Source organism: Podarcis muralis, chromosome 13 (genome assembly GCF_964188315.1).
Source record: "Podarcis muralis chromosome 13, rPodMur119.hap1.1, whole genome shotgun sequence".
NCBI lineage: Eukaryota > Metazoa > Chordata > Lepidosauria > Squamata > Lacertidae > Podarcis > Podarcis muralis.
The window spans coordinates 16,254,716-16,280,041 of NC_135667.1; the positions used below are offsets into that span (position 1 = coordinate 16,254,716).

The 25,326-nt window shown below is 45.7% G+C and overlaps 2 protein-coding genes across 3 annotated transcripts in view; one reads left to right on the forward strand and one right to left on the reverse strand.

The window, feature by feature from the left end:
• LOC114583708 (uncharacterized) overlaps nt 1–8,375 on the forward strand; it is a 36,251-nt gene extending 27,876 nt beyond the window's left edge. The window contains exons 9-11 of the mRNA XM_028705088.2: nt 3,131–3,176; nt 3,750–3,851; nt 5,500–8,375. Coding sequence (XP_028560921.2) covers nt 3,131–3,176; nt 3,750–3,851; nt 5,500–7,532 — 2,181 coding nt within the window. The 3' untranslated portion in view covers nt 7,533–8,375. The remainder of the gene's footprint in view (nt 1–3,130; nt 3,177–3,749; nt 3,852–5,499) is intronic.
• Nucleotides 8,376–11,139: 2,764 nt separating this feature from the next.
• Nucleotides 11,140–25,326, reverse strand: part of ITGAL (integrin subunit alpha L) — a 43,014-nt gene continuing 28,827 nt past the window's right edge. Inside the window, exons 17-30 of one of the 2 annotated variants that reach the window (XM_028702087.2) lie at nt 25,087–25,238; nt 24,752–24,880; nt 23,321–23,394; nt 22,251–22,386; nt 21,254–21,358; nt 20,270–20,349; nt 19,838–19,921; nt 18,838–18,913; nt 17,720–17,830; nt 17,414–17,482; nt 16,872–16,976; nt 15,844–15,939; nt 14,702–14,809; nt 11,140–12,311 (exon numbers count right to left, since the gene is read on the reverse strand). In XM_028702087.2, the coding sequence (XP_028557920.2) occupies nt 12,120–12,311; nt 14,702–14,809; nt 15,844–15,939; nt 16,872–16,976; nt 17,414–17,482; nt 17,720–17,830; nt 18,838–18,913; nt 19,838–19,921; nt 20,270–20,349; nt 21,254–21,358; nt 22,251–22,386; nt 23,321–23,394; nt 24,752–24,880; nt 25,087–25,238 (1,517 nt within the window). In that variant the 3' untranslated portion in view covers nt 11,140–12,119. The remainder of the gene's footprint in view (nt 12,312–14,701; nt 14,810–15,843; nt 15,940–16,871; nt 16,977–17,413; nt 17,483–17,719; nt 17,831–18,837; nt 18,914–19,837; nt 19,922–20,269; nt 20,350–21,253; nt 21,359–22,250; nt 22,387–23,320; nt 23,395–24,751; nt 24,881–25,086; nt 25,239–25,326) is intronic. The other variant, XM_028702088.2, reaches the window with a different exon arrangement.

Here is a 25,326-nt window from a genome sequence, read left to right on the forward strand (position 1 = left end):
TTCCTTGGGAGGGATCTGGTTGGGTTTTTGAATCACTGACTTGTTATTGGTATGGCTTGCATGGTATACATTGATGAGTAGCAAATTATTTCTACTCCATTGTGGATATTTTAGTATGAAGAGTGCTGCGAGCGTGTGCTCATCTTCAGTATTGAATCTTAATAAAGGAGATGGCAAAACATGCAAAGCAGATCAGATCTTGGTCTCACATCCTAAGATACTTTGGGAGATGGTATGCAGGCTGCGCCCACAAAATCCTTTTAAGATGTGTAGGCTACATGGAATAAGCCACATAATTGTAAAAAGTGGGATTCACTTCCAACAGAGGTTAAGATTTAGTTATTACTGTACTTACATTCACTTACACAGTGAAGTACTTACACAGTGGGTGGATTTCCACTAGCACCCATTTATTTGCATTGAACCAGACAGGGCTTTATTTGAGAATGGGTTGAGCCCCAAAATGGATTTTGAGAAGGGCTCAGGCAGCTGCGAAACATACAGTACCTTTAACGAGAGTGAATCTGAGCCCAGCGCATTTCTTCCACATTCCAGAGGAATATATCTATGCTCCAGCAAATACGAGTTTTGTGGCTACCTTAAAAGACTTGACAGGTTTATTGCTGTGACTTTTTTTCCATGGACGATGACGATGATTCACCAGAACAACCTATTCACGCAGAACTGGGATTTCTGAGCCATTTCTGTGTTTAAAAATGAAGCACGGGAGGCGGGAGGGTGACAGTTGCTCCGGATTAGCTACTTCGGAGTACAACTGGGGGCGTGAGCCCGTTAAACGTGAAACATATACGTTCAACCGTCATCCCAGATCAAGTGTCGCGGAGCGAAACGCTCACAAGAAGCGAGAGAAACTACCCTCCGTTCCTCCGTTAAGAATGAGGTAATAATAACTGGTCGTTTAAAACAGTTCGGTCAACCGCCTCGAACAGGCAGCGCGCGACACCCGCACCGACAGTTTGTTTTAAGGCGGGAAAATCAACCAAGCTGCCTGAATAGGGGGCGGAGTTAATCCGGGCGGGCGGAGCGCGCGCTGCAGCCGTTGAGAGGCTGACGGGTCGGTCGCGCGCGGGCGGGGGGCGGGGTGGGTGTGAGGCGAGATGCTGCTGCTTCCCCCCCCCCCCCGTTTCTCGTTCTTCCCCGCTCCACTTTTTCTCCTCAAACATTAAAGTGGGCGAGGTGGAAAGGCGCATTGTGCGCGGGGGTGGGGTGAGGATTGTTCTCTAGCAACCAAAATATTCTCTGGCTTTACCAAAACCGATAGAAGTTCATATATATATGTGGGATTAAAATGCATTAGATATCAATATACATAGATATCTAATGCATTTTAATCCCACACTTAATCCCCCAAAGACTGGAGCTTCCAAATACCAGTTATGATTTTTGCAGAGCGGTGCTGGGGTCTCTCTCAACAGTCCCTGGCCCTCAGTTGACTGTCTCAAAGACAGGACACCAAAGGAAATGAGTTTTTGGAGGGAGGAGGGGGGAAAATAGTTCAATGGCCTGCAAAGTAAAAACATTCCTGGAAATGGAAGGGAACTTTCAGTCGCCTTTAGTGATGGCGACAATAATTTTATTATTGTTATTACTATCTTATTATTCAAGTCACACGTCCAGTCCTTGGCACCTCCAGGTAGAATTGGGAGAGATGTCTGAAAACCTGGAGAGATGCTGCCAGCCAGTGTTGCCGATACTGAGCTAGACGGAGTAAGGTTGGAAGGCAACTTCCTATGTACATCTTCAACGCTCGTAACAGGTTAGCTTCATTATGCAAGGAAGAATATGGCTCAGTTTCCCGTGGGTGCAGAAACAGTTTTCATGCGACACATGACATTGACAGGGGACACATGTAGAACAAATTCCAGGCTGACTCAGAATTGGATGTGGCATATGCTAGGATTCGCAGACCAGATTTTACAGGAGCAGTTTAGGGCGCTTGTCATATCTCACAGAACACAGTGCAAGGATTGTCATAAACCTTTTGTTGGTCCCAGAACACCACTCCACCCCCACCCCCCATTTTTGCATTTGGAATTGCATTGCTGTCGTCAGCTTTTTAAACCTTAGCTTCTGTAAATGAGATATTGTACCTGATTTGGGGGGAGAATAGATGGACAGAGAGTTGACATTTGTTGGATGTGTAGTGATGTATAACAGTAGTAGCGGGACTCGGGAACGTAAGTATGGGGATTGGCATGCGCTCCCATCTTCTACCCTAAGTGTTCGGGGTCAGTTTCCCCTCTTACAGTTTTAACACTTTTTACACGAATCGTCATAGAATCATAAAATCATGGAATATTAGAGTTGGAAGGGACCCCGAGGGTCATCCAGTCCAACCCCCTGCAATGCAGGAATCTCAGCTAAAGCATCCATGACAGATGGCCATCCAACCTCTGCTTAACAACCTCCAAGGAAGGAAAGTCCACCACCTCTCGTGGGAGTCTGTTCCACTGCCGAACAGCTCTTACTGTCAGAAAGTTTTCCGAATGTTTAGTCGGAATCTCCTTTCTTGCAACTTGAAGCCATTGGTTCGAGTCCTACCCTCCAGAGGATAAGAAAACAAGCATGCTCCCTCCTCCATGTGACAGCCCTTAAGATATCTGAAGACGACTATCATGTCTCCTCTCAGTCGCCTCTTTTCCAGGCTAAACATAACCCCTTCAAGCGCTCCTCATAAGGCTTAGTTTCCAGACCCGTGATCCTCTTGCTTTCCCTCCTCTGCACACGTTGCAGCTTGTCATGCCAGGAAAGTGAAGGGGAATCTGGGTTGACCATGCAAAAAGCGTATGTGGGAAGCAACGGGATTTACTCAAAATCTCAAAAGCAGAAATCAGTTCTTCAACTTTGGTCTCGTAGAAAGGGCATGTATTATACTCCGATTGGGCTGCGATGTAATCTAGCCGTTTCCTTAAACGAGGGTCGTATGACAGCTCTAACTTCGGGAAGTGACTGAGTTAAAACCGTAGAGCTTCTACTGTCTCCGACGCCTAGAAAGGACTCAGAAGGAAGTACCGTTGTTGAGGGGGCTTAATCATGAAGGGACCTTCCTGTTGCAAGCGGATCTCCATAGCTAGACACCTAGCAGCATCCCCATGCCCACTAATGAAAACAAAGCCTGCAGGGGACCCATAAGGGAGACAACGCCAAAGAACAAGGTTCGATGTGGCTGCAATTGCAGCATCTCGCTGGATCGTACGGGCAGAGGATGAAGGGAAAGGGGCTGGGGAAGGGGTGGGAGTGAAAACAGCAATGGAGTCAGGAAACTGTCATGGTGACAGGAATGCAAGAACTGGGGTGGGGAAAGTTAAGGAGAAACGACCCCCCCTTCCAACTCAGCTTTGGCAGCTTTCCTTTTTTTGTGCAAAATATCCTTAAATTTTAGAGGAATATTTCTGATGTGAGAGGTGTTGGGTGGGTTTGGTTTTCTTTTTTCTTTTTCTTTTAAAATAACTGTCATATGGGGAACTTACGACTGTTCTAGCAGGCTCCATAGAAAGAAGGGTATAGATGTCTCTACTGATTTGGACTTGTGGGGAATGTCTGTTCTGTAAGATGCTAGGGAATTTGTGTTATAGGATGATATAAAATATGTGTACAGGGGTTGCTCTTCTTTGAGCCTCAATAGGGTACTGGGGCATGGTTACACATGTGAGCATTGCATGCCTTAATGGTGTAGACATCTTTGCATGCTCTCACCCTATACAAATTATTTCTTTCCCCGCAATCAGAATTCCCCAGTACTAACGCTGCTGTGACTTCCCTCATGGAACGTGAAAAAGAAACATGTATCCTGGATCTCCAGGATTCCAGTGAAGAAGAGACACTAAGAGGTGAGGAATGAATGGAAGCTCTGCAGAGTAATGACTTAATGAATCAGGAAATCTCCCCCTCCCCCCACTCCACAAAGTCATAGGGATGTTTTTAGACAAGCTATCACCTCTTAACAGCTTTCTTTAAACATAGAAACGGGAAAGGGAAAAAAAATACAGATTTCCAGGTTTGCCAGAAGGAACCTTGAAATTAAACTTGATTTGGATTATTGCAATGAGATGTCTTACCTCCTTATTTAGAACCCTGCTTTCCTGTTCCTGTTTTCTTGATCCACTACCAAAATTACGCAAGAGTCATTTTCATCCCTTATCATTTTGCTGAGGTTTCAAAGATATGCCATCAATCTTCTCTCTCAATTTGTGGGAGAGTTTTCAGTTGCTACTTGTCAGTTATATAGATCTATTTTAACATTATTGTTAAACTATGCAGGCAATGAAATTAGTTTTGCAATCTGCTTTAGTCTAACCACCCACAAGTGTGGGACTGGTGCTGGTGGAGCACAAGACTAACAGGAGGCAGGTGTTCAGTCAAGAAATGGTAAACTGTGATTAGCTTCAAAAAGTGTTGAATAGCTGCAGAAAGTAAAAACATATGCAACAAACTCCCCATAGCTTTTATGTGATCACTCTTGAAAATTGAGCTAATTCATCACACATACTACAGAAATACATTAAGGTTTTAACAAAAAATCATATATTTCTATATAATACGAAAATCTATTATGTTCTCTTTCAATGCTCTAATTTTATCCACAATTCTGTCATTTCCTTGTGATGAGAGAATTGTGGGTAAATAAGTTTCTTTGATTTCCAAAATAACCTCCATGGTTGACTTTTTTTTTGTAAGCTTTGTGGCAGTTTAAAAGCAGGAGGGGAATTGTATCCATTTCTTTTGTGTTAGGGCTGGGCGTTATCAGCTTTTCAACACTGCAGTGTATCGGCAGCCAAACATCGTAGTTTGGTGACATATCGCAAAGTTGACAAAACAAGATGCATTGGCCTCTGCCTGTGAGACACTGGGTGAAACTACCCCAGCTCTCACCTCTGACAGCTGAGGCAGTTTCACCCAGGCTCGCAGGCTGGGACAATGCAGCTTGTTTGTACCGCTCAGCCCCCGTGCAAGCAGGCAGAGCACCAGGGCTCCTTTAACTGCTCGCTGTGGGGAACGGCAACCATGCTCCCCTCAGCTGAGCAGTTTCACAGAGCCCCCACCCCACCACAGCTTGCAGGAGCCAGTGCCGGGCTGGGGGCTCCTTTAACTGCTTGACTGAGGCAAGGGCAGCTGCACATTCCTCAGTCAAGCAGTTTAAAGATGCAGAGGGAGGAGCCGATACAGCTTGTTTCTCCCTCTGTGTCATATGAGGGCAGAGTGGGATGGCGGTTTCACTCAGCAATATATTGTTGGTGAAACCACACCACTCCTGAGTCCCTCTGCTAGCAGTACCTGCTGGAGGAAGGAACTCTTGACTCCCTTCAGTGGATGCTGCTAGCAGGAGGACTCAGGAGAGGTGGCGGTTTTGTTTGTCATTGTTATTTATTTTAAAATGTATAGTGTGCTTTTCCAAGGTTCAAAGCAGTGTACAAAATGAAGTTATGAGTTCAGCTGCCAACAGTGAGGTAAAAATCTTTGGTATGATTATTCCGACAGAAGACATTGAGATAATAAATGAAAATAAGGAAGAGGAAGCAGAACGACAGAGCATACAGAAAGAAGACAAGTGGATTCATGACAAGGCAAAGAGGCAGCAAGAAATCTTCCAGGAAAAAGGAATCGCAGCACAAGGCCATCTAATGGAAACTACCCAGCATGTGGCCAGTAATGGTGAATCTGTCATAGCTGTGGAACAAGAATCTACAGACATTTTTTCCGACAATGACAAGGTGCCCAAAGCCACCATCTGCCCTGACTGCGGGAAGAGCTTCAGTAACAGCTCCCACCTAGTCCGGCATCGTCGTGTACATACGGGAGAGAAACCCTATAAATGCCCCCACTGTGACAAGAGCTACCGCCAAGACTCCCACCTGGTCCAGCACATGCGTTCTCACACAGGGGAGAAGCCATACCGCTGTACTCACTGTGGCAAGGGCTTCTCCCAGAGCTCCAACCTTATCATCCATCAGCGGACTCACACGGGCGAGCGGCCCTTCACCTGTCCCGAGTGTGGGCGGAGCTTCAGCCACAGCTCCGATCTCATCCAGCACAAGCGGATCCACACGGGCGAGAAGCCCTACGTCTGCTCCATCTGCGGGAAGTGCTTCTCGCAGAGCTCCAAGGTCACCCAGCACAAGCGCTTCCACTCTGGGGAACGGCCATTTTCCTGCGGGGAATGCACAAAGACGTTTCGTCTCCGCGCTGACTTGGTCCGCCACCTCCGTGCCCACACCGGCGAGCGGCCCTTTGGGTGCCCAGAATGCGGGAAGCACTTCGCCGAGAGCTCCCACCTTATCCGACACCAAAGGATCCACATGAGCGAACGGCCCTTTCGCTGCCCAGACTGTGGGAAAGGGTTCAACCAGAGCTCCAACCTGCAGCAGCACCAGCGGGTGCACCGAGGCCAGAAACCCTTCAAATGCGATGAGTGCGGGAAAGGTTTTGGCGTAAGCTCAGCACTCCTGCAGCACCAGCGCACGCACACGGGCGAACGGCCCTACTGCTGCAGCCAGTGTGGGAAGAGCTTCAGCGTCAGCTCCACCTATCACATACACCAGCGTATCCACGCTGGTCAAAAGCCCTACTCGTGCGCCAATTGCGGGAAAGGCTTTGTGCGCAGCTCCGCTCTCCTTCAGCACCAAGCCACCCACACTGGCGAAAAGCCCTTCCGCTGCCCATACTGCGGGAGAGGCTTTGGACAGAAGTCGGCACTCTCCCAGCACCGGCGAGCCCACGTCAGGAGAGGAGAGACGTTGGCTTTGGTGGAGGGCTGGGATGCTGCTGGGATGGAAGGTGTTGGGGACCAGGGGGTGGAAGGAGGAGTGGACAGCCTGTGGCAAGGCAACGGGATAGGGATTATGGAGCAGGAGTGGCAGAGCGAAGGGGACGAGAGCATGAGGCGGGAATGGGAGGACAACGGGGATGAGACGATGCGGGTGGAGTGGCAGGACGACGCAGACGAGAGCGTGGTGCAGCGGTTGCAGGAAGACGGCAGAGAGAGCATGAGGCAGGAGTGGAAGGATGGTGTGGATGACGAAACAGAGAGGACAGAGTGGCAGGATGACGAGGACGAGTGTGTGGAGCCGGGCTCGCAGGACGACTGCACCGAAAGCATGAGGCTAGAATGCCAGGACGACCCCGACGACGAGGCCAACGAGAGGGTGGAGGTGGGGTTGCAGGATGATGGGGACGAGAGCATGAGGCTGGAATGTCAGGATGACGAAAGCGAGGAGGAGGATTTCCAAGACCATGAGGATCAAAGACTGAGGGGGAAGTGTCTGGATGAGATTGTGGAGCCAGACTGGCAGGATGACAGAGAGGAGAGCCTAAGGGAGGTGTGGGAGAATGCCGTAGGTGAGAACTTCAGGCAGAAGCACACCAGCGAGGGACAGGAGTGGCATGGCAGTGAAGACGGTAGTGAGAGGCAAAGCTGGCTGGGAGAAGGGGAGGATAGCTTGGAGGGGGAAGGTGGGGAGATTGGAAGACAGAGTTGCCAGGATGAAAATGAGGAGATTGTGGTATTAAAGTGATCGGTTGGGATGCAGCGGACAAAAGAATGGGAGTGGGATGCTTGGGGAACTCATTCTATAGCCCAACCAGCAAGCCATCAAAATGTCGTGGACAGAAATGGCAGGACTATCCATTGGTGCAAAGTGGTCTTGTTCACCTGCAGCAAATATGGCCGTGTTTGTGTTGTGTGGGAGATTCTGCTTGGGCTGCTCTCCACTTGAAAAATGTTCCTCACCCTCAGTACCTGCATGCCTGTACTAGATATCTCCACATGGCTGCCTCATGGTCAAGCTGTATGATGATCCAGCTCCCTGTGTTGTCCCAAGTCTTGTGCCATTTGCTGGTCAAATTAATTCCAAATCGGGTGATTTTATTCAATCAGCTTTTAAATCTTACCCTACATCTGTACATGGTGTGCCACACTTCTCAAAGTGAACTATGTAATGTTAAAAACCCATAAAGCTACCCGAGGCAGGTGCCTTTTCATAAAGAGGTGGGTGACTGTGCCTTTCCTTACTGCTGTAAGCAATTCTTGCTACACTCCTTGAATCAGTTTGGTAGGAAGGACACCTCACCTCAGTCTGGAAGCTTTGAAATCATTGGCTTAAAAAGGTACTGTGTGAGCAACAACAAAAAACCCATTAACTTTGTTGTTTTATTTTCACTGGTATTATTTAGGAGCCCAGGCAAATCTGGGAACATATGTAAGACTCCAGTATTTAACTAGAACAGCTTTTTAAACTATTATTGCATGCTCCAGACCCTTTACCCTTCCTAACTGAAGTTATTTTTGTAATGTTTTGATTTCTGCTATTATCCATGTCTCCCTCTTATGAACTAATAAATGCTCTTTTTAATTCCCACTCAAGTACCCTGAATTCTTTTAACTTTGATGCCAAGGCTAATAATCAGGCTAAACATTTTTTCAAATCCATTTCAAGACAATTGATTTTATATAACTTATGCATTTTGGATACTCTGATCTGTGTTTATTCTTTGGAAGCAGAATGCATTTACACTTACAATTGCCAATTAAATCTAGACAGCTGAGCTGATCAAAACTTGCTGGCCTTGATCCAGAGAACAGAAGGAGTTATTCTGCATACCTAAAGGTGGTTTGAATTTGTGTTTCTCAAACAGCCACATAGCAAACCATTTGAAGCGGATGGGAGTTTCATTAGCATTTTGGGATATGGTATGGGACTTAGCCCTTCCAAGAGAAAATGTACACAGGGGGTACCTCCAAGAATTAATTCCCTTTTACTTACAGATGGGTAGCCGTGTTGGTCTGCCATAGTCAAAACAAAAAAAATTCCTTCCAGTAGCACCTTAAAGACCAACTAAGTTAGTTCTTGGTATGAGCTTTCGTGTGCATGCACACTTCTTCAGATACACTGTGTATCTGAAGAAGTGTGCATGCACACGAAAGCTCATACCAAGAACTAACTTAGTTGGTCTTTAAGGTGCTACTGGAAGGAATTTTTTTTGTTTTCCCTTTTACTGTCATTAAAATGATCTCTGACTTCTGGCAAGACAAGATGGCAAGAGCCACGGCCGCATGGTGCTCCTGAGAACCGCCAGCACCAACTGCACTGCCTGACTGGTCCCCACACCACCGCCACCGTCGCAATCGGAGGGGGGAACTAGGGGTGCCCAACGTGACAAGCAGAAAGGTCGCACAGAGCCCCCATCGGCCTTGACCCTGCTGGGACCAGGAGCACCCCATCGACAGCCCAACGAAGCTCCTAGGCCTGGAGGTCTCTGGAGCCGAACAAAAAGCAAAAAGGACCCCCACCCAGCAAAGCACCAGCTTACCACTGCCACTGCCACCAAGGGAGAGAGATAGGAGGGTACTGGGAGGGCCAGGGAGGCCATCAGAAATAATGCGGCCTAGCCTAGGTCTGACCCTGAGCCTACCTCCCCGGCATCTAGTGTGAAAAGAGTAGGTTGGGACCCGGGGTTTGTGTGTGTGAAACCATGTGCCAGAGACCACCCCAGGGAAAAACAAACGCAGCACAGGACATCCCCTTCTGGAAAGTTGTTGTTTGTTGCTGTTTATTTTTTTAGTATTTTATTTTTTTATTTTTATTATTAATATTATTATTATCATCATCTTTGGATGTAATGGCACCCATGCAGGAGGCCTGAACCATTGAAGGCTGCTCCCTGGGACTGCCCGAAGTCGCAGAAAAAACTACACTCGTTTATTTTCTCACACAAGTCAAGAATAAGCCCCAAATATCTGCACCTCCCCTCCTCAGAAGGAGGATGGGGAATCCCCAACATAGAATCATATTACATCGCCAACCAAGTATGCCACATATATTCTAGAAGACGAGACGAAACAATGGGTCCACTTGGAGAGAGACACAATCAAAAACATCCCCACAACAGCATACCCATTTCTCCAAAACAAACTAAAGAAAATCCCCACAACACTGAACAGGTTCACACAATCCATGCTTAAGGCATGGAAGGGAAAAGGAGGCATACTATCCCCATCCCCAACCCCACTAACCCCCCTGGCCTATATCCCACTATTCCAACACGCAGCACAAAACCTCCAGATAAAAACCTGGCAAGCCAAAGGCCTACACTGTCTAAAAGACTTATTCAAAAACAACAAACCCATACCAACACAAGAAATACTAGGGAACACACAAATACCACACAATCCAGCAGTAAAATCAGCCGCCACTAGGCCCTTGACTACCTTCGAAAATCTCCTGACAGCAGAGGGACACGGCAAAGGGATGGTATCCACAGTATACAAAATACTGCTCCAGAATCTCACAAATCCCCTTGACACTGAAACTCACCTACAGGTGGTACTTAACACCATGGAAACTGGTGCTGAGGAACCTCACCAAGAGGTTGGAAAGCTTGCACCTCCACAGGCACATACCTCCACATGTGGTGGGAATGCCCTAAAATCCAAACCTTGTGGATAGCAGTCCTACAAGAGATATGCAAAATAACTTAACAGGTATAAGAACTCACCCCAGAACTGGCCCTACTGAACATCTTTCAAGATCATAATGGCCACTCACATTATACAGAGCTTATAACCCACCTACTCTCAGCAACCAGAAACCTCATAGCCAGACACTGGAGAGACCTGTCAGGAGTAAACATGGACCAATGGTATCAAAATGTATGGGAAACGGCCTTAATATAAAAGCTAACCAATAAACTGAAGCTGACACGAGGACAAATAGAAGAGGACGCCTTCACCTCAGCATGGCTCCCCTTTTTCACCAACAAGACAACAACAAGAATCCACTGACAGCATACGAATCAATCTGGCTTACCTGACCCAACAAGCCCTCATTCCCTCACAAATGCAAACAAGCCCCACTGCAGCCAACCACAGACAACCAACCAACCAATACCTCTCACTACCAAGGAAATGTATGAAACGAATAGAAAGAGAACCTACCTAGTTGGCGCTGACACGAAACCCCACATATACACTATACAAAAGAATATAAGCCTCACCACCCCACCCCTCCTCTCCCCCCTCTTCCTCCCCAACATTGTACTGTACTCAACACTAATGCCTCACAACAAATGTAACTGATTTGTAAGAAAGACTGTACAACCTGAAAAAAGAAACAAGGCATGTACTTTTGTAAACCAAGAAAATGTTTAATAAAAATATTTTTAAAAAAGAGGATCTCTGACAGCTTTGTATTCCGGCCCATTTACTTTAAAGCTGCCTAACTAACTTACCAGTAGTTGAATTTCATCTTTCCACACTGCCTTTTGATCTTCTAAAAATAGTTATACTGTGGCAGACTTGATTACATTGTTAAAAGTTGTTAAGGTTTTTTAAAAAGGCCCTTTGGGTTGTATCTTGCAATATAGGAAGATGTGGTGAATAACTTAAGGAGGAAAAGGAAGGAAGATAAATGACTAATAGTTTTCATTTAAACACAATTCATCAAAATTGGTAATGTGAGTACAAAAGTAACCTGTTGGCAACCTAGAGTATCACAGAGGTTGAAGGAATTGGGTGCCACAAACAATCCATCATTTATTCTGACTTACTGGACTTCTTAAAACCTTTGGCTGCAATCCTGTGTATACTTACTTGGGAATAAGAGCCACGAAACACAGTGGGATTTACTTCTGAGTAAACAAGCATAGGTATACATTACATCTAAAAACGGAAGAAAAACTAAGTTGATTTGTAATTGCCACTTCATAGAGTCTCTAAAAGTCTGGAAAAGGCCAGTGTCTGTCCCATTTCATTAAGGGGCATTAGGGAAGTACAATAATGCAATTCCTGCTTTCAACTCCTTTTCTCTGTCCACTTCATCATATACACCTGTGATCAGAAGCCCCAATGCATACAGATGATGACGAGTATCATTCCAAGGAGACACAGCTCTATTTCCCAAAACAGGACCTTTGCAAACAGTTTGACTTCATCCCCTGGTGGTGAACTCCGTTGTCATGGATGCCAACACACCCAAAAAACACATATGCAAATTTTAAGAAGGTGAGTATAAGTTCTTGTTGGCAACAGACAAGTCACTCTTTCCTTCCCTGTACATTTAGACATGTACATTTGACTGCAGTTTGTGGGGATGAGAATGATCTATTCATTTGGTATCAGCTTCTCCATTCAACAGGTCTGTTTTTTCTTTGTTTTCTTTTTCACTGTCGCCCCCTTCACTGCTGTCTGATTTGGCTTCTTTCTCTGCATCACCCCCTGGATTGTCTTCTAAATCTACTGCATTATTATTTTCTTGAAGGTCCATCATCTCTTTATAATTACGTTTGAAGAATCCACACTATAAACAAAAGGGAGGGGGAAACCGTTAGCAGTAGCTTGAGTAAGATGCTTGATCTGGATATGGGAGACCTAACTTCAAAACCCAATGTAAAGTTTTTGTGACCGCCATCCCAGTGGTCTTCAACTTTGTGGGGGGGAACATCTACCACCTTTCTAAATATCAACCTTTATCCCTCTATTTTTCCCAGTTTCTTCTCATCAGGTAGCTTGAATGAGCAAATAATTTTAAAAATGGGGGGTGGTTTTTTTTTGCCATTGATGTGATTCAGTTTAGTCCAGGCCCTAACCCAGTTTCTTATTATAAAATATTTAAAACATCTCTAACCGGCACACAGAAAATTTAAGCAATAACAGACAACTTAAACAAAATATTACAAAAACACCCAGTTACATATAAAAATTTTACATTAATACTGTACAAAGTCACTAATATATAAAAATCAGTATCGTTTTCCTTCTGACACCCTCTCAGCCTCTGTGTTCTTGCTCAAGATCCAAACAAACTCACATCTCACCCACAAACGTCTCACATTCAGAAGAGTTCCTGGAAACAGCGGACATCAGCCTAGTCTCTCACTCTAGAATTGCTTTTTATGGTTTCTCTCTTCTGCATGGATTTTCTTATGTGAGGTTAGCCTGGTCATGTGATTGAAGCTTGTTCCACATTCCAAGCGTTTAAAATGACCTAGTATGTCCCACAGGGTTGTTGTAAAGTACTTAGTACACTTACAAATGAGATGTGGCAATGACAGCACAATCTAGCTCATGTTAAGTTTAACTGATTGGAAGGATCAGTTAAGCACTCTCTGCCATTCATATCTAGGAAGCATAAAAATGGCTTAACTTTGGCTGGACCACATGGATGATCATTTTAAAAAGGAGGTGGTTGTTCAACAGCCATGATCCAATACAGTCTCTTCAGGCTGAATAGGTATGGAATCTATGTTCTGGAAGCAGAAAAGCCCAAACCATGATATCAAAATGTATTATGCCAATTTATTTACTCAAGCCCCAGGAGGCATAAAGTTAAGTTTATTCTGCCACAGGATTTATTTATTTAGAATTGAGCTGCCAAAGCTCACTGTGAAAATATCCATGGATTTTTTTATCCTTCCTTTCCCGTAAGAAGTCTTGTGATAAGAAGTCAAACAAAGCAGGCACATATAACACATGCATTAGTTAGAAAATGTGTGCTCGTCTACCTAATAAAACTGTTTCCAAAACATTATAATATTTTCTTTATAAAACACCTGGATTGATAACACTTTTAAAAACTGAACCACAGAGTTGTTGGTGTGCTCTGAGCCGCTCCCTGGATCACTATCCCCATGATTGGAGATGGCCAGGACTTAATGCATGATATTCTAGGACCACCAGCAAAATGGCTTTGCTGCCAAATACAGCAGTTCTTTCCAAGGATATCAGGACAAAAGGAATGAGGAGGTGGAAGGGGAACCCAAACAGTTTTATTAACAAATAAACAGCAGGCATGCAAAGCATAACATAAAACATACCCGACAGGGGCTACCCAATCTCCCCTTCAGCTGCCCGAAGCCCCAGGTAGAGCAGCAGGAGAAAGACCCTGACCTTAGGTCTCCCAGCACCAGGTCCTTTGTTCTGGGTAGAAGCTCCCCGGGCCCCTCCCACCTATGGCTTTTATAGCCTGCCTTGATGTAATCAAGTGCACCTGACATTACTCATGATTAGCCCAGGAGCCTGAGATGGGATTAATACAGAGCAGCTGAGAGTCTCCCACTACCTGCAGCTGGGCATCCAGCCACCAGCACTTGCAACACAGAAGAACCCAAGAAACTCCCGACAGGTGTGTGAAACACAAGAATCCGGCAGACTTCAAACTGGGGATGTTAAAGGGAAATGGACATGCCGCCTAACTCCTCAAAATACAATTGTCTTCCGCATTTCCACTACAATGGCACTAGAATTCTGCGTAACTTATCAAATCCTACAGGAATCTAACTTGGTATAAGAATGGTATAAATGCAGAATCTGATTTCCCGCCCCCGCCCCCCATGCTGAGGACAACTATCCAAGTTTTGATAGAGCCAAATTTAGAAAAGAACCCTTGCTCAGCGGTAGAGCACATGCTTTGCATACAGAATGCCCCTTCCATCTCCAGGCAGCACAGAGAAAATGTCCTGGGGTGGCGGGGGGTCACTGCCAGCCAACATAGGCAGCATTTAGCTAAAAACGGACCAGCAGTCTGACATAATAGAAGACAGCTTTGCTGTGACTTCAAGATGAACATGTGGATCTCAGAAGAAGCAGATTTAAACTACTGATAAAACCGTTGCTGCTAAATTGCCTAAAAAATGACCTGAGCTCTCAGCTACTCCTAACCCAGGATTCCCGATGTACATCGAGTCTTACCTTGTAAAGTGAGACAATGATGAGAATTAGCAAGAACAAGCCTCCGACAGCACTGCCTATTATAACAGGGAGATAGTTCATCACATGAATTATCTCCACCTCAGCAACCTGGGGAGCAGGGAGAGAAAGAGAGAGAAAACACACAGATCATGACTGGTCGCCTAGTTCTGAAGGAGCCAAATCAGCAGGGGAAAGGTCTTCACTCAAGACTGGCATGCCAGGCCAGTCCTGTATTTTCTCCGGCAAAGGCCTCTCTCTTGCCCAGAATATACCAGATAACGTTTGCTGCTTCTAAAATAGAAGTCCAGCTATTACACAGTCAAGGTTAAGAACAAAGGCAACTAAAGCAAGATGCCCTGATACAGCAAAGGCGACATGAAGCTGTATCTGTGAAGCTAGCTAGTGATCATTGCACACCTGCAATCTTTTCGAAAGGGTATCATACACAGTAGCTAAAGAAGATTTAGGCAGGGAAAGAGGTAGCTTTAAAAACACAATGGATCTAATAGGAAGGAAGCTATACAGCTCAAGATACACAGATGCTTCAACACTCTAGAAAGCATTTTGTTCTCAAAATTGGATTGACTTAAGGATTGGTTAAAAGAAAAAGGATAGAATATACACTTAAGATGACTGAACAAATTTGACTGTTCTAATTTATGGGGATCCTCTCCAGTTTGATTAATTAAAAAAATTAAAAGTGGGTTAAATATTGTTCTCAGAAACATATGCAGTAAGAAAAATCTACCTTTTATAGTCATATTTTGGAAACTTCTAGACATTCCTCCTGGTATGCTTGCAGAGAGGTGATACAGTATAGCCAGCATTGGGTTGGTAGCTCACACTTTCCAGTGCAATTTAGAAAAGTGACAAGATAATTACACTAGAAAGTGTGGGTTAATGATCAAATTTTTGTGAATAAGCAGCCTGTCTGAAAGTGCCTATAATGTACTTCCAGAGGACAAAAAGGCTTTTAATTATGAAATAATATAGGGTAAGGGAGCAATCTTGTAAACAGTTCTGTATGGAAATCACTTGGACGGAGGAGATTATGGTAGAAGTAATGCTATGAAATCCTGCAAGCAATACTGGTAAATCTGCAGAAAGTGAGGAAAAGAAGCAATTCCTGCAGCATGCACTACCTGAAATTGGGCAAATTCAGCTGGGTAGAAATTTGTGTATCTTGTAGTATCAAATGTAAACCACAAGGCTGTGCAAAACTTGAACTGAGATGTCTTCTGCAAAGTAAGAGAAACGGACAATTCGTTTTAGACCATACTGGGCAGGATCATTCACATGCAGAAAATCCCAAAGAATGAATAATATTTTCAAGCACTTATTGCTGCACCAACTAAATTGAAGTCATATTATCTTAGGGAGTGACTTGGGAGGTATAAGGAGGCCACTCAAAAGATTTCCACATGTGCCATGGTAACAATAAATCTATAATAAGGACACCACAGCAGGAATGCAACATGTCTGCCTGGAAGGAAGGGATGTCATGCCATTTGCATGATGTTAAATTTAATTGAAAACAAAAGTACAGAGGGGCTGGTGGAGCTCAGTGACTGAGCAGATAGTCTGCATGCAGGCAGTCCCATGTTCAAGACCCTTCATCTCTAGAGAGGGCTGAGAAAATACCTCTATCCAAACCCCTGGAGGGTGGCTGCTAATCACTGATGTCAATTCTGAGCTTAGAGTGGCTAGATGTAAAAAGAGGACAGAGCTCCTACACCTTTAATTGACGAGTCGCTGGTACACACTGCAGAAGACAAAAAGGAGAACCAGCTCCAGTGCTCACTGGTGCAAAATTTAATGTAGCTCAATACATTTCAGAGCAGAAGCACCCCTACAAGAGCTTGAAAAACTAGAGAATTCTTAAAACTCAAAAGCACCCTGTAGCAGTGCAAATAATAATAATAATAATAATAATAATTCTCCTAATGGGCTTATTATGTCTTTCCTTTATCATCGCTGTGTTGACTGTATTGCCCCCACCCCAGCGTCAATATTAGTACTTTGAATAAACTGGAATGAGAGACTCACTATACAGGGAAAGGATCCCATTCTCTTACCTTCCACCTCTAAAAACCCATGCCCCAGGTCCCAATGTGGACAGGAGTTGACATTTGCTGCAAGTAACCCTTTACGGACCATTCCAAGCCTTTACCTCAATTTTGCTTTGGGTATACATTAAGCCAGTGATATGGATTATGGAGGAATTGATCTGCCCAAGATCACACTTGTAGGTGAGATAAGTGCCAGTCACACATTGCTAGGAAGAAAGCAGAGGAGAGATTTTAAAAGTGCCCATCCACACTTAAGAAACCTTAGTTTTCAGGAGTAGCTACATCTCTAGAAGTGAACAGTACCACATTTTTCTCCTAATATGCAATTCCATGCAGAATTTCTTGCAAAACAATGATGCCTAATATAAAGCATTTTTTTAAGTCGTCACTAAAATATATGCATTCCTATACACACTTTACCCCAGTGTGTGCATTTCTGTACACATCACTGGGTCAGAAAACTGCATGGCAAAATTTGGAGAAGTGCAATTGGCCGTGTTTCAGTTTGCTTATTGTTTCGGAAGTGCAAATTAGCCACGTTTTCCTTTAAATGTGAAGTGAAGTGAATTCCCGCCCCCCACACACTTGCAGCAAGCTTTGAGATATAATCCTTAGTAAGTGCTCTTGTGCGGAGACAATCTACCTCAGTAAACTTGACTTGGACCTTTGTGCTTTTCTGCATTTCCATGGGTTGGCACACTGCAGGGGGTACCTAGGAATTGGAGAAAAATCTGTGTTTGTTACCATCGGGAAAAATATGGAAGTTTAAAGTTACTGGACCCGTCTTTTCAATGCATTGCTTGATCATCCTTCACTTGCCCAATGGTGAATTATGTGGGCGACCCCCACCCATTACTTAGCCACCCAAAAGCTAGCACTAGGGGGTGCTGAGCTTCCACCTTTTACACCCGCTAGCTGCCCTTGCCCTGTTGTTTTATATCATACTTACTGTTCGGATGTTATCCACCTGCCAGGTCAGCCCAGCAGGTAAGGCGGTCGGCACCTTCACGATCACTGACAGTGCAGGAGGTGCGAAAGCACCCAAGGGCCGGTTTGTTAGCTGCGGGAAGGGGAGAGGGAAAAAGGAGAGAGTGACTAAGGCAAGGAGACTCAACAAATTAAACTTCAGGGAATCCTTGATCATTGCATTGCAGAGTTGGAAGGGACCCTGAGGATCCTCTAGCCCAGTGGTTCCCAATTGGTGGGGTCCCTCGTACCATTCACATTAACAAAAACCACCATAGAGATATCAAAAATTTCAAAAGTAGGGGGTCCCACAGTACTTAGCTAATTGGGAGCCACTGTTCTAGTCCAAACCCCTGCAATTTAGGAATATGCAGCTGTCCCACATAGGGATCACACCTGCAACCTTGGCATTATCAGCACCTGTTCTGACCAATTGAGCTATCCAGGCCCAGTGAGCTGGGGTGGTGATTGCTGGCAATAAGGATGCAGAAGGGAGCAGTGGTGAATGCAGTATAAGGCAGCTCCTTCTATCCAAGACAGCCTAAGGGACTCTCTAGATCAGCACCGTCTACTTCAATTAGCAGATTCAGTTTAGGGAAGCGTCATATGTAGCTCAGTGGTAGAGCATCTTCCTTGCAGGCAGGCCTAATCGCCAGCATCTCTGTGTGGCGCTGAGACTGAACGCTGCCTGAAACCCTGGAGAGCTGCTGCCAGTCAGTGCAGACAATATCAAGTAAGATGGGCCAGTGGTCTGATTCAGTAAAAGGCAGAATCCCATGCTCCTGTGTTCCAGAGACCCTCTAGGTCCCAGCAGAGCTGCCCAGGTGAGGGCCAAAAAGCCAAGTTAGTCTCTTGCAGCAAAAACGACATCTGTCTGTACATTGCACATTTAAAGCACATGGCTTCGGTGCAAAGAATCCCATGAACTGCAGTTCATTAAGAGTGCTGAGAACTGTAGCTCAGTGAGGGGTAAACCACAGTTCCCAGGATTCTTTGGGGAAGCCACATGCTTTAAGAGTATCGTGTGTACCCACTCACAAATGTATTATGGCATGGGCTTTTGTGAACTCTTTTTTGTGTAATTAGTAGTCTCTCACTCACTTCATACGAGTGTGTCACCGTCTTATTTTCTTGACGTTGGGAAGTGAAGTTCACATAGTGGCTGGATGTTTCTGACCTGCATGGGAGAAAAAGTAGAGATGAGGGAGGTGAAGAACGGAGGCAGGGAGCCCAACCCCAAGGAGCACAATTGCTGCAGCCAGTGACCCTACAATGGTGGCAGCAAACTCAGCAATGCGCCACCGGGTGTTTCTCATTGTTACCACAACCCCTCTGTGTCCACATTGCTGCCCCCACAAAAGTCTCAGTCCAGCTACTAGCTAGGGGGCAGAAAAGGAGCCTGATCTTCTTGTTATCAAGAAGAGATGTTTTATCTTCAGCTGTCATAGTGGCCAGACACGGTGCAAATGCAGTTTAATGTGCATATTTTTGTGACGTAAATCACAGCTGTGTGAGCAGCCCTGGAAGCGGTGGGGGAACTTAAATATGGAGAAATAAACAAACTGAGGGAGTAGATGAAATTATTTTGATTGGGAAGATGGTGTGGGAGAAAAGAGCTAAAATAACTCTTTCCTCTAAACACACGTACATACTCATCTGAAAAATCTTGGGAGTCTCCTGAGGCTTAATTTAAAATTGCCAGTTCTATTCATAGATTCCTTGTGTATTGTGTACTTTACCTCTTAGACCTTGCAATCACAGAGGCAGCAAAGGATGTAATACTTAAGTGTCTGGGCCAGCACCACCAAATCCCCCCACATAAAAAAGCTTATGATGTCAGGGAGGAAGAAGGCCAAGCCTTGTACAAAGCACAGTTTTCTATGTGGAGGGATTTCCCCCCTCCCATATAGAAACACACACACACCCCACACACAAAGCTGGAATGTTCAGGATGCTGGATTCTGCACCCAGTACCAAATTCTAGGCTTGCCCATCACTGACATGGAATCACAGCATACCCCCAGCCCTGGTTACAATTCTCAAGCTCTACCCTCAGCCTGAGCAGTCAGATGAGAAGGGAAAACAACTACTTGTCTCTTACTCCTTGACAATGATGTTGATGGGGTACAGGACCGGGATGGTGTGACTGGCCCCGGTGTCAAGAGTCTCATTCACGTTGTTGTCGCTACAAGACAGAGACAGACGTCAAGAAAATGCAAAATATCCCTTCACCTGCCACCCCAGAAATGGGCCTGACTTCTGCACCCATACTCAGGCAGGAAATTCTGTAACAAAAACTTGCAAATAACTATTCATCTAGACACCTGTGGGTTGCGTTCAAGTATGAATAACTTAGGTGCATTAATTTCAGTGGGTCTACTCTGAGAAAAAAGTGAGCGGACAGGGCACCTATGTCTTTAACAGTTAGGTAGCAGAGGAGAAAGCAGCAGAGGTGTTTTGCATGACATGCTCCCCCTGCTGAAATCCCTTCTTCTACACATCTATTAAAAAGTAGAAGGGAGGATACACCTACCTTGTGACATTTGCCTTCATCTCCAAGTAATCTCCCCAGGAGCTGTTGCTGAGGATGCTAAACCTGAGCTGAATTAAAGCCTGCAATGGAGGAGGGAGGAGATAAAAAGTGAGACAATTCATGGCACTTGCTGCCTGCCTGCCTGGCTCCCTCCCTCCCTCCCTCCCTCCCTCCCTCCCTCTAGAGTGCTGACCCCATCCCCTTTCGTCCCCCTCATGCAGAACAAAGGATCCTCATGGCATTTTGAAATGAAAACTCTAGCAAGAATCAACAGCTTTCTTTTCTTTTCCATCCTATGCTGGTGGATGTCTTAAAGAGGCAGTTTGTTGACAAAATGCAGCCGTGAAAGAGAAAACTGCAAAAATTGTGAAGAAAGGAAGATAAAAAATGTGCTTCCTTTCTGGTCGGAAGCCACTGCCTGTGCCTTCTCAGCTTTCCCCTTCCCTACGTTTGTTGCAAATGATCTCCCTGAAGCACTCACACACGGGGCATCTGCTGCAGCCAGCATCTCCTGCTCTCAAAGTCTCCCCCTTTCCTCCTGCTGTCCTGGCAGGATCCCCCTAAACTCACCGTGCTTCTGCTTCTTATCCTCAGCGCCCATCCCCACACATGCCCAAATGATTCAAGTTTCTAAAAAGTCACATATATATCCTTCAAGGCACAACAGAAAACTAATTACACTTCTTAAAACTGACAATAAACTACCAACGATATCCTCTTTTCTCGCTTTTTATTAAGCAAACAAAAAACTTCTCGTAATTTCTCTAGTTATTGCTTAATTATTTCTTAAGCCAATTCATTGTTCCTAAACTTCATTCTTTACTGAAAAAGCTATCCGGAGAGCGTATGTTAACCCTCTTTCCTCTTTCCACCACCCTTTGAGGTCGGTTAGGCTGAGAGACTGCAACTGGCCCAAGGTCGCCCAGGGAGTTTCATGGCTGATCAGGGAAGGAGTGCCAGCTGCCAGTGTCACCACATGCTCACCTTAGTATTGCTCTTGAAGACAGGATGGCTGATGTTGCAAGAGAGACCTTTGAGGTGCTGGCTATCCAGTAGTCCATCGCAGCTCATGACAAGCAGAGTGTTGGACTGCGAAAAGAGAAAGGGTGGAGCAAGTTCAGGGTTGATGTCAACATCTGGAAGCCTTGGGTTGCTAAAACCTGCCCTAGTCAGCATCCCCTTTGTTGTTGTTGTTGTTGTTGTTGAAAAAATGGCCCAGCATCCTGAGCCCAGTATCATGTTAATTTCTCAACATAGTGTCATTCCAGGGGCTTGTGATAAGTCAAAGCTAGCCTTAGCCACCAGGTGCTGCTTGCAGCAGAGCTCAGAGTACTGCTGCCTGTGAAGTCCAAGCGGGGGGACACCAGAGGACTCTTTGCCTCCAGTGGGGCAGGCTCTTTTAGTCTGTGGCCCTCAAGGCCTTTTTGGGTGGCTCTCTGCAACATCAGAAACCCCCAAGCCCTTGCACTGCCTTCCCAAAGTGGGTAAGCAAGGGTAAGGGTCCGGCCTCCTTCCCAAAGCCTAGTTAGAGCTTTGTCATCTTTGGAAGGAGTTGGGAGGGCTCTAAGAACCTGCCAGAGCCTCACACCTCCTTCCCAAAGCCTGGCGCCTTGGTTAGGTGTGTGTGTTAATTTTTGGCTTTGCTCCTCTCCCCGCATGTGCAACAAGGCAGTGTGTGGCCTATGGGTTCCATTTTGAAGTTCTCTTGCAGCTTGCTTGGTGTGAAAAGTTGAGGACTCCCCTTGGGAGGGAGCTAAGTGCATTTCCATTAAGGTCCTGGACTGGGAAGAGAACGATTTAAGCATCTGTGCCCACCATAGCACTGCATCTTCTTGTTTCCTTCTTTTCATCACTGCTGCCAAAAATGTGGGGGGAAGGGTTTGGGTGTGTGATCAGACCAGGCTCTAGGAAGCCTTCAAACCTGAAGCCAGCCCCAATCCAGTTCCAGTGCCCCTTTTGCAGAGGGAATGCCGGTACCTACCACCCAAGCTTTGCGAAAGGAGAGGCCTGGTATGTGAGGCACGTGGAGGGTCACAGAGTAGGCATCCTCTTTGCGGTTCTCCAGCTCCAAGCTCATGTCCAAGTCTCTTCCAGGGAACACTACCAGCTCCTGAGACCTGATCAAGAGGATGTTGGGTAGACAAGCTGATTAGCAGGCCTCGGTTCCTGGGTCTGGGAGGTGGGACTGTTGAATGTGCTAGGAAACTGATGTAGCCTTTGAGTCTCAGTTCCGCCCAAAACTCACAACAGAGTCGCCATCCAGCTGCCCACTAAACAGTTACAGTCGAAAGCATTGAGAGGAAGCTGGCTTGGTGAAGGCTGCCATAGGGCATACCTACATAAAGCCGACTCAAAACAGGGAATCATGGGAGGTGTAATACTATGATGGGGAAAAGCCTAAAGATCTCCGAAAGACCATTCTTAGCAGCCTCACCAAATTAAGTCCCAGCATTCTTTGGCAGGAGCCACAGTATTAATGTAGCATAAAATCAAGGTCAGCTTTATATTTACTGCCGTAAGCTTTGTAAAATAATATTGTTGGAAACTAAAGCAGGGGGCAAAGTTCACAGAACACCGTGCAAGTCTTGCTACAGTTTAACTCAAAATGGCCACTGCTCTAGATTTAAATGGTGTTCTCCAGAATGGCTTCCCTCCCTGCAACACAGTCAGGGAATACTTTGGTTCCCAGAGACATTACAATTTTGTAGTTTAGCTATACCAAGCACAGTACGCTCTCAACCTCAGCCCCTATCTACAATCCTTCAAAGCAGAAGTGACCAATCTGTTGCCCTCCAAGTGTTGTTGGACTCCTATTCCCACCAGTCCCCAGCTAGGACAGCCAATGCTCAATGCTGACAGGAGAACCACTAGTGGAAGGATTGCGGTTATAATGTATATGAATTTAAAACTCTCTGCATTTAAAACATGCTGGCATATATGCTAAGATTTATTATTGCAAAAATTCAGACCTGTCCTCCCTCTACCACTTTTAATTTGTTTTCTTACACTAAAAGCATCAGTGACTGTTAGCATCAAGGATGTTCAACATACCCTGAATTGTGAAAGGAGAGTTTCAGGTCAGCATGACACACCTGATCTTCCCCGCAGTGCTTGTCAAAAGGAATCTAACATGTGAGCCAAGAATATTAGAACAGTTAATATGCAACATCTTCTAAACAAGCTATCTCTTCCTGCTGAAAACAGCCAGGCTGTGCCCCGTTCCCAGATCTCTTGCCTGCTCGCTCCAAACCATGGGATCCCATACATTCCCCTCCCCCTTTAGCTCTAGCTACTGGGAACAGATAAAGCTGTTTTCATGCACGTTCTTATGCAGAAGAGTTTGTACTTCATTCTGCACATCCCAAAAGACAGCCTCCACTGCATGCTGCAGGCGTCAGTCTCAATTTTGCTTTATGTGCCCAGTTCCTTTGCCCAAACCCATTAAATCCCATTTCCTTCCCTGAGAATCTGGAGTCAAGACAAAACTTGCCCACCCCACCCCCTGGTCTATTGGTCCTTTCACACTGGTTTTTTGTTTCGTTTCATCACCAACATGTCATTGGTTGTGTGCAGCCAGCTTAAAATGAAGCTACGGCTGTGTACACACACCACCATTGGCTTTGGCTCCTGTGCACTCTCACTACAGATGTCTGAAGCTGAGTGCCCATGACATTAGCCACAATCCCTCTGTATCCTGTAGCTTCTTGGGAAATACTGCTGTTTGGTGCATGTTCCCCTCAAGCCAGCTCCCATCCAATTTGAAAACTGTAAGCAGCGGTTAGGCTGGGGCATGAGCACTTCAGACAGCTGTTGCACATGTGCAGATGACAACACATGCGCAGATGGCAGCTTCATTGGATTGGAGCCAGGAGGCTGCAGGCATAGGGAAAGCCATCAGCTAATATGCATCAGGTAAAGACATCACTTTCCCCTGTTTGCTGTACACAGCAGCAGAAAAATAGAGACTTGAAGCACTGTGAGTGGGGGGAAATGGCTCCACCGTGTTTCAAGCAGCTAATGTGTACACAGCCTAAGTTGTTCTTTTTCCCAATTTGGATCTAAGTATCCATGATGGATGGCCACAAAACCTCCCCTAGGGATTCCGTCCCACTGTCAAACAGCTCTTACACACCATTCCACTTTATTAAGTTTTCTGCAATGCTTCCCGAATGGAATTGCATTATTGCCATTTGGAGGGGCACTCTTGCACTATAGTGTAACAGAAGCAGGACAACGACGACAACAACAACACCCTGAAAACATTTGCGGCATAAAAAGTTACAGGATTTCAGCTGGAATCCACAGGACATGCGCTGACTGGAAATGAAAAACCAATCCCTTTTTTTTTTTGTAGGTGCAAACCAGGATGGTGTCTAACCGCCCCATTACAATCATGACCACGAATCATCGTGAATGCAGAGTAAAAAGGCCACCTGGATGGTCCCTGTAATCCTACTTTCAAAGTATCAGGAGTCCTCTCACCTCCACTGTCACTGCATTACTTAGGGGGCTCAGAACAGGTCTAGGGTGTCCATTGCTAGGGTTGTTGTCACGCCCAAGAGAGAAGTTCATAAAGAGCTTGATAGGCGATATGTAATCCTCAATGCAGCTCTGAAAGGGAATGGAGGCAGCTGGCAGATAACTTCACGCACCACCCTTACAGATATTGAAGCCAGAACTCTCATAAGAGGGGTTCTTGGGCACCCACCCCAGAAGCAGCCGCATCTTCAGCAAGACGCAACAGATGCCTGTGTGGACAGCTGCCATATCTCACCCCAGGTGAAGCTTCATGGAAATGAGGGCAACCCTCCGTTTACCTTGAAGAGAATGCTCTCCTGTATGCACACTTCTCCCAGAGAAAGTTCCTTCACCCCATCTGTGACTTTTGTGCCATTCTTAAACACTCCTCGGTGCCTCATCCTGTTCCGGTCAATCTCGAAGCGGAAGGAGAGCTTGGGAGAGAGGGGTCCTGGAGGGAAAGCGGGAGAGAGATTATGCATATAAAGGGATGATGCACTGATGACAGAAGACAGCCAACACTCTTGAGTGGAAGGGTA